The sequence below is a fragment of the Macadamia integrifolia genome, unplaced genomic scaffold (assembly GCF_013358625.1).
Source record: "Macadamia integrifolia cultivar HAES 741 unplaced genomic scaffold, SCU_Mint_v3 scaffold263, whole genome shotgun sequence".
NCBI lineage: Eukaryota > Viridiplantae > Streptophyta > Magnoliopsida > Proteales > Proteaceae > Macadamia > Macadamia integrifolia.
Window position 1 is genome coordinate 212,945 of NW_024868844.1, and position 9,756 is coordinate 222,700.

The 9,756-nt window shown below is 39.1% G+C and overlaps 1 protein-coding gene across 1 annotated transcript in view; it reads right to left on the reverse strand.

Annotated features, from left to right (window-relative positions):
- The window catches only part of LOC122066911 (ubiquitin-conjugating enzyme E2 36), a 9,354-nt gene extending 1,467 nt beyond the window's left edge, over positions 1-7,887 (reverse strand). The window contains exons 1-4 of the mRNA XM_042630737.1: positions 7,720-7,887; positions 7,446-7,473; positions 7,007-7,093; positions 323-381 (exon numbers count right to left, since the gene is read on the reverse strand). Of these exons, the coding sequence (XP_042486671.1) occupies positions 323-381; positions 7,007-7,093; positions 7,446-7,473; positions 7,720-7,755 (210 nt within the window). The 5' untranslated portion in view covers positions 7,756-7,887. The remainder of the gene's footprint in view (positions 1-322; positions 382-7,006; positions 7,094-7,445; positions 7,474-7,719) is intronic.
- Between the last annotated feature and the right edge of the window lie 1,869 nt (positions 7,888-9,756).

A 9,756-nucleotide genomic window follows, 5' to 3' on the forward strand; every position in this document is an offset into this window, starting at 1 on the left:
GTGACAAACAATGTTTATGAATAGATGGTCCATAAAAAAGGCATACGTAGTGCATGAGGCTCCTACCTTGGCGGGGTCAGGGGAGGGTCAAATAATGTACACAGCCTAACCCTGCTTCGCGGAGTGGCTGTTTCCTGATTTGAACCCTTGACCACTTGGTCACAATGTTTATGAATAGATGGTCCATACTACATTAAAATCAATTACCCTGAATATTCTTGGAATACCACTTGTGAACCAACTACTACGACCTAACACCTGAATTTGATATAACAGATAACAGATGCCAGTTGATAGATTATATAGTTAAAAAATGTCATACCTTAGGTGCAGCCATTGGATATTCTTCGGGCAAAAATAATTCCAACTTGAAAACTCCTCCTAGATAGGATCACCAAGCAAGAAGTGTTTCCATCAACACACGGGTAAAAGTGAGGAAAAGATTCACCAAAAAAAAAAGGTCAAGAAGAAATTGGGAGGGCAAAAGTAATAACTATAAACAAAAACTACAGTTAATGCATTACCCGACCAGTAACACTTTCCAACTCGGAAAGGAATCCACAATACAGAATCTGTCGGTACTCATGCAAGTAAACATTTTTTTAAGGCAGAGAAGTTGGTGGGTAAGTGAATGGAAAATGTAATGTTATGGTAGAGGAAAAGAAAAAGAATACAAGGGAACTCCAACAGCCCCAAAAAGAAATGATGAAAAGCAAGATCTCTACAGAATATGAGACCCACAATGCAAATCAAACTCAGCAACTCCCTTCAGGATAGCAAATACAAGTATACAATTAATGCATCAGACAGCAACACTAGACTGGGTGGTCATCTAGGATTGCAAATTATTTTTCTTGAAACAGGGTTCACCTCCCCAATTGCATGCTAGAAATCACTTACCCAATCAATATCAACAAGGATTTATATCTTCAATAAGTCATTCCCTGGCACCACTTCAAGAAATTTTTTGCTTAGATAGCATCTCTAGTAAGAATTTTGGTATTGGACAAATGCTATGTATGTTGACAGGAAGTGGAGTTTGTTAGCATGCTACACATTCAGAACCCCATGTAACTTGACTCATTCATGATAGATCAGAATTTTTTTGCTTAGATAGCATCTCTAGAAAGAATTTTGGCATTGGACAAATGTTACGTAAGTTGACAGGAAGTAGAGATTGTTAGCCTGCTACAAATTCAGAACCCCATATAACTTGACTCATTCATGATAGATCAGGTATTCCTAGAAGACATTTTGATGCTCTTCACCTTGTTGATGTCAATCTAGTTTGCATCAACTGTTCAAGACTGTGGAGACTGGGAAATGACTCCACATGCCATCAAAACTTGACTTTTGGATAGGAACAAAAGGATTTCTCAAAGCAAGGGCAGATGTGCCAAGAATCTAGAGATAGGGATTTTAATGTTAGACAGGGCTTGTGATTGCATGACTCTTGTTGGATTGATGACTCTTCTCTTGGGGAATCAAATCACATATGGGAAGAATGAAACCCGCAACAATTATTTTTTTATTTTTTTTATTTATATAAACTGCATAGAAAGATATACCTCTGAAAATACAGAAACTGTGAGTCTGCACCTTTTCCATACAATGATCAATAGAAATAATTATGGCATCTCTAGTCGATTTTGGAAGGAAATGAATAATCTTATCTTTGAAGATAATGCACAAAACTGACCATATATGATTTTTATAACAGGAAGAGTCATTGTTAGGTAGGCTAAAGCTACACAATACTTTTGAGACATGCATGGATTTCTGAAGGGCTTCCAGTGGACATGCATTTCTTAAATGACTTGCTATGAGAGATGAGTTATTCCTTTCCAGTAATGTACAGTTTTTTGGGGGTTCTAATGCACATTCTATATGCATGTACTGTTGCAACTGCACATTTTCTTTTCCCTTTTTTTCACTTCTGAAAGTGTTTTTTCCCTCTGTGCCTAAACAAATCGAAAAAATGAAGTCAGCGTATTTGCCTATTCCCAAAAAGAAAAAGAGAAGGTAACTAACACTGCAGAAAGCAACCAAAGATGAACTCGATTTCATTAGTGCAAGCCTCTTTCTTGGACCATGAAATCTCTTTACAGAAAGTTTCAACAATAACACAAACATCAATAATAGCCTAATGAAATTGTGCAGGTTGAATTGCCAACCATCCATATATAGACTCCCCAAACTAACTAGGCTGAATATTAAAATGCCATAACCCTCCAGCAGATTTCAAGGCAACTGCTACAGCAACATCACAGTGTGTGTGTGTGTGTGTGTGTGTGTGTGTGTGTGTGTGAGAGGGAGAGAGAGAGAGAGAGAGAGAAGCAAGGGATTGAAGGGTTCTAGTTATAGTTTAACAAAGACTGCTTAAGGGGGCTGAAGTTATGGAAACTTGGGTTTAATATGAATGAAGACTGGACCAGACAAGGCTTTGTGCAAATACTCAATTCAAACAAAGAAGGGATTGCAATATAGAGTTCAAACTAAATTCAGGTCATAGAAACTGTTCTTCCCACAAAAATCAACAGTTAAAACAAGAAAAATCATGGAAAGAATATAAATCAAATCAGATTCCATTCACAAAATTTATGCAGTACCATAGACAGACTTAACACCAAGAAAGTGTCAGACTGGCATAAAATCTGCAACTGGAAACCAGCATCAACTTAACATAGTTATGGCACATCATTAATCTGTCATACTTAGAATCCCTACCAAAAAGACTAGGGTCTTATTGAACACCATAACAGTTAAATCCCATCAAATACTGATGTCCTGCCAGAATTTTGGTATAGTACCACCACCCCCACCAAAAAAAAAAAAAAAAATCAGATTGCTAGAGATCTTAAGCTCATTAGACATGGAACCAGAATCGCGGAGAAGGGACAAGTATTTCCCTATGGAACGATAAGACCAAGACTCAAATTAGACTTACTGAAAAATACAACTCATGTAGCAACATAAAACATGTCAGTTGACTAAGGCGACTAAGCCGACTTACACTTCAACTTGTACCAACTCACTCCTCAATGATGTCATCATTGGTCTTTGATACACATGACCAAAACATGTCGACACTGCATTTTAGTGACGTAACAAAAAACTCTTAAATTTCCAAAATCCATTGGTTTTTTTAGTTCACCCTTCCAAGTTTCTCATCGCGCTAAGCTCCTCCTAAATTTTAAAAAAGGGGGGAGACCAGAAACAACTGTCCTTATGCATGTATGAACCATAAAGAAGTAAGGTGGATACTCATAAATAAACTAATCAAATAATTTTACATGCTTGCAAAGAGGCCATGGAATAATAAGGCACTAATAGCCACAGTTCACACTAAAGTCCATGCAATCACAACACAACAGTACTTTGACTCTTTGAGAACAACTGCCTAGCACACTTGGTAGTGTGTGAATGCGATAAAAGCCCATCCTACCAGGAGTATTTGGTTCAAGCCTCACAGTTCTCACCTGCCCTCCCCCCCCCCCCTCCCAAATTAATGTAATGCTAGTCACTAATGACTGAACCCCAGTCAAGATCCCCTTAGGATTTGTGTAAATCCCCTCCAAGAAAATCAAATCGCTGGTTCTGTTGTGCAGGAATTTAAATCAGTAATTGAAGCAGAAACTCAGAAGCACCTTGTCATCATTCGGTCATTCAGCCTCAAAATTACATCCTTGAATGGTTCTGAATTGCAGCAGATCTCAGTCACAAAATTGATAGGAATAAAATAGAGAATAGAAAATAGAAAATAGAAAAGATAGAAGAAAGGATAGATTGGTTTGTGTGTCTCACTTTTCCCTAGGAATCTCACCCTCTCAAAGGCCCTCTCACCTCAACTGCATCTCACAACATTCATAATTTCAAAACCAGAACTCTTTTTTTCCCCCGTCAATTGATGGCTGCTGAAATCCAGAAGCTTTTCTTTATTTATAACAATTGATTACATCAATTGGGCTTCTTTCTTGCATGGAAAGTCTTTTAAACCATGATCTGGCCCCTTGGAATGTGCTCCATTGAACCAACCAAGAACCAGGCCACATCAGACCAGGCTGTCAGATAAATCCCACAGCGATTCTGGACTAGTTTTTGGGCCTTGTTCCTGTGGCTACACCTGTGCTGGAACCTGTGATCTACATCAATTCTCCCCATTTTGAAAATAAAAACTCTTCCACGAGTTTGGTAGAGATGTCTAATAAGACTTGCATGATCAAACTTCAATGGGAAGTAGAATTCAGCAACCAGCAATTCTGTCTACCATCTTCCATGGCTCTGATACGAAATAATGTAAGGCTACTCACTAATGACCTAACCTTAGTAAGGATCCCGTTGGATTTGCGGAAATCTCCTCCAAGAAAATCAAATCAGCAGACGACAGTATTGATTGTGCATGAATTTAATTTAGTAATTGCAGCAACAACTCAACAGCTTCTTGTCATGATTTGATCATTGATTCAGCCTCAAAATTACACCCTTGAATGGTTATGGGTTGCAGATCTCAATCACGAAATTGATTGGAATAAAATAGAAAAATTGAAAAAGATAGAAGAAAGAATAGTTTGGGTTGAGTCTCTCACTCTTCCCTAGGCATCTCACACACTCAAAGGTGATGTAGATCATCCTAGGTTTGACATCACCTATCGAAGAAGGAAGAAGAGGTTCAGATCAAGGTTCGAACCAGTCCCCCAGCATCCCAGATCTGGTCTAATCTGGTTTGATCAAACCAGCCTACTAATTAGTTCTCCTAGTTTTAGTATGTTTTTATTGCTTTATTTGAGTCCTACTCCATGTTGGAGTCTTAGGTTTATTTTTGGAAAGTATTTTAAGTTGTTTTTTTTGGAAAAATTCATTTATTAGTCAGTAGCTTAAGTCCTAAGCTAAGTATGACTTCTATTATGTGTTGTCCTAAGTTAAGCAGGTTTCTTATTTTAAGTAGGAGTCATAAACCTTTATAAAAGAGGCATTGCTGTAACTTTGAGACAAAAAGTTTATGAATGATATTTGCAGCTTTATGCTTCCAAATTCTAAGAGAGAACTTCAACAATTGAGATAGTTGTGAGTGAGAGGCCCAGGCTGAGAGAGCCAACCCATCCACATCTATCCAATTTCATTATCTTTTCTCTTATTCTGATTTGTGAGAGAGTGACCTAAGAGTAATCTAATCATTGTTTGAAAACCAGCACCCAGGTCTGATTGGAGAAACACTAAAGGACAGTCCAAGACAGAATCGATTTCAGCAACAAGAAGCTAGGGTTTTGAAGTCTAATCGAGTGGCAATATCTCCGAAGTCTGAAGCCTGATCAACAAGCCCTTTTGGGGTTTGTTGGTCACCCTAGGAGAGAGACTTGACCAGCATTAGAGCCCCATTTGAAGGCTGGATCATCCTCTATAGGTTCTGCCTCAAGTTTCCTAATTTAAAGGTCTCAAATCAGGAAGGTGTACAAATATCCCTAACCAGCCATCAGTTTTCCAAGATCTTTTGGGTGTTTGATCAGCAATCCAGCCCCTACACTCGACCCAAGTTTAGCCCCATTCTGAGGCCCGCAATCTCAAACTGCAGGCTGCCCTAAATCTGCCCTAATTTGGGATTTGGTTCCAAATCTGGTTTTCAGATTTTCGTACTATTGTGCTTGGTTTAATTGGAGCTTTGGGGAACATCATTTGGGATTATTGATCTCTCAATATCCTTACATTAAAAGGCCTTCACCTCAACTGCATCTCACAACATTCATGGATTCAAAACGAGAATTCTTTTTTTTCTTTGTTCTAAATCGATGGCCGCTGAAATCCAGCAGGTTTTCTTTATTTCTAGTAATTGATTACATCAATTGGGCTTCTTTCTTGCGTGGAAAGAAAGTCCCTTTGTCGTATTTAGAAACTAATTAGGAACTCAATCTCATCCCAATCTAATTAACTAACAAACTAAAGAGCCCTAAAATTAAAAACTACTGCTTACATAAAGCAAATCTAATTAAAATTGGAAACTGATCCCTTAGCTAATAACCCCCCCATGCAACATATAAGAAATTCCTAAAATCTAGGACTAATAAAGCTGTCAAATCCTCCTCCATGCATGGCCAATTGATATTCAACTTAATCTCCACCAGCTGGCCATGGGGCCTACACAATCCGGACATTATCTCGTCCTTAACCAGCAATGAAATCTGGGAAATATCTTTATTAAACTACTGGCCGATAACCTATCCAAAGCTAGAAATTATTTCTCATCATATGCTCCATAAACGGACCCCTGGAATGTGCTCCATTGAACCAACCAAGAACCAGGCCAGATTACACCAGGCTGTCTCCCACAGTGATTCTGGACTGGTTTTTGGGCCTTGTTCAAACAGCTACACCTGTGCTGGAACCTGTGATCTACATCACTCATAGCATCGGATAGAGTAGGTACCGATAAAAAACTGTACTTCGAGGGCTACGCTCCTTTCCTCTCTACAATAACTTTGTTAACAACAGAACTCAAATGATCAAAGTATCTACCTTCTCTAATTAGAGAACCAAATACCACATTTCAAGCACAATTTTCAAGGTCTTTCAATGTTTTCACCTATTCTTTCCCCACTCTTATGCATATTCTCTTTTATTTTACGCAAACAACTAACCAAATTCCTTGAGATTCCACTACCCAAATTCCTCAAGAACATCGGCTACATTTAGCGTCCAAATCAGTGTGCACAGAAGAATCATAATCACATAAGAGAAGTTTTCAGATGATTTATAACAAACCTTTTCACTAGCATGCAATAGTCAACATACATAGTTTTCCAAGGGAAACTATCTGCTGCATTAGAAATTGACTGTAGAGATTTAACGCCCTCTAGTTCAAAACAATCGGAAGTTCAATTTCAAAGACACAGCAAATGCAAATTGAGCAACTTAATGGCATATGACAGGGAAAGCATAACTGAAAATTGTTTTCACTGTGTTATATATCTTCATAAATGCAATCAATCTAAAAAGATCATTTCCCTATGGTTACCTTCATAAGGAGACTGTGTAGGGCCAAGAATCATAACATTGAAATACCGCATATTATCTTCCGACGGAGATGCACTGATTCCTGGGGCTGTTCCAACAGATCAAAAGAAAACTTAATTGGATTGAATTTTACCAAAATTCACAATTTACTCAGTCTATCAAAACGATATTATAATATCCATATGTATACAAAATTACTACCTGAGAAAGAATGGAATGAAAAGCTAACAAATCCAAACCAAAAGATTCAAATGGAGGCATAATCAACCCGAATAATACACAGAAAACAGCATCAAGTCCGTCAACTTATCACAAAATTTCAGATTGTAAGAAAAATGAAGCACAAATAAACTATTCCAACTAGAAATCTGCAGGATAGCTATGAGAAACGATGGCCGAAAGGAGGATGGGGAGAGAGAGCGGAAGTGAAAGAGACACACCTGGTTCGCTGAGAAGCCGCTGCGTTTCCTATTCAATCACATAACAAAGTGCTCAAACGATCAAAGCAGAATCACAAACCCTAAAATCCGAAAACTCAATCGAAGAAAAACAACGTAACAGAAAGTCGTCGAAGAAAATCATCAATTAAGAAGAAAAAAAAATCCTGAAATCCGTATTCTTTCATGAAAATTTCTAGAATCGATCAAACGGCAAGACTGGGAATGCGATCAGAGAAATTAAAAGAGGGATCAAGAGTAAAGGATCGAAACATGCCTTGATAATCCTTCGAGGTAGATTGCTGTTCGCCATTTAAGCACAAATTTCCGAGAAAACAAAGCAAAGTGAGAACGAGAGTCGAGAGGAGGAGTCAGACTCAGACCTCTCTTACAAGAAAGAAAAACAAAGACGCGTCTCGTCCAATTTCACGGGGGGTTTTTTAACTTTTAAAGCTAACTCAAAGAAATCAGAAATTAGAAATAAAGTACATTACTGTTGTTATTATCTGTTATTAGCAAATTTGGGACTTCCTTTCTTCAAAATTTGCCTCCGCAGTACCTTTACAAACAACACCTCCCCCCCCCCCCCAGCTGAATTATTGTAGCTTATGAAACAATTAATTGACTTAGAGAACAACTTTTTTTTTTTGGTTAATCGTCAATTCATTCGGATAGAAGACATGAGTTACACAAAGTTTTTATGCATAGAACAAGAAACCAAGGAGTGGAATATGGCAAACCCGTTGTACATGTCATTAACGGGACCTTTGAAAATAGGGGACGGGCGAAACCAATAACTTCCCTAGACATACAATTGTAAACACAACTTTCATTAACAAGTGCAAATTTCTCTATTATGATAGAGAGAGGTAGAGTCGTAATGGGCTTAAGAGCGGCACATGCCAGACACCGAGTATCACAATATGCATGTGGCGGAATGCATGCCAGACAAGGAGTGTCACAATATGCATGCGACCCAATGAATGACCAACTAACAATGAGGGATGAAGCATTTCCAGCAAAACCAGGCAAAGCCCTATACTTTCCAACTATGGTGGTCAACATCATGGTTGGCCCCCATTTGCCAAGTTTCACAATAACTCTGACGATGATGATAAGAAGAAAACCATCAGCTCCAAAGTCGACACCACACCAAGTTGTATGTCATCAACGGAAAGGCACGAGCGGTATAGGGAAGACACAGTTGTCGGCCATCTTTTGACCCTAAGACAGTTAGGAATGGCACCATGTCGAAGGGAAGATCGTACACGCCAATGGTCCACTTATCAAACTCAACAGGCATCACCTCCTTCGTGCTTCGACTATGACCAAAACCAGAGAGTATCCTGGTGAGCATAAACTCAAAGACCAAGCCATTAACCATGCCGGCCACTCTAGCATTGGGCTCTTGTTGGAGGCAAACAACAAGAATAACCTTGGAGAATCGGCGGAACAACTTGTCGGAGAGCCACAGATCTGGTTTGTAGTTCAGTTCAACTCTAAGCAGAGGGGGTGGTCGCAGGAAGGGCGCTTTGGGTTGGGCCTGCGGCAGAGGGGGGAAATGACAGATCCACAGAGAAGCTAAACCAGGACGGCTGAGAAGGGAAGGCTGCCCAGCTTTACCTATGCGAACCTCCTTCGTGGTTGCTATATCCAACAAATCTCCTGCATGGGTATCCAACGATTCTATGGCATTGCAGAGGGGAGGGGAGGGTGCCAGAGGGTGAGTCGGCTGCAAAAAAATGAGTATTAGTAGGTCGTCGTCTTCGATGCTATCACCCTCGCCATTGCAGATTTGAACACGACGGTGGTGGAGGAGGACACAGAGAACAAATTTAAAGATTTGTTATGCAACCCAAATCAATATGGAAGGGCACTGATTGGCATAGCATGGAGAGGGAGGAGAACCACACACAGAGGCGGAAAAAAAGATCATGCACAAAAGGCAGAAAGAAAACGGGCATAGAGACAGAAGAAAAATCCAAGCACAGCGCTGCACAATGGCGGGAAGCTAAAAAAGAAAAAAACCTAATTCATTTCACTAAAATCTAGGGTTTTTTACTAGGTTTTTTTTTTCACCATGGGAATACGCGAAACAATAATGATATTTTGCTTTTGGAATGATGTATACAGTATAATTTTAAGTGAATAACACTTTTGATCTTGAGCTTAAAAAAATTAGAACCCCTCCCCTAAAGCGATTTCGGAAAATTGTCCTGAAATGAACAAATTGCCTCTAGTATTGTTTGATTGGCTAAATGACTTTGGAATGGACTTAGACTTTACAATGAGGAGTGTTAAAAATCCAATGCTA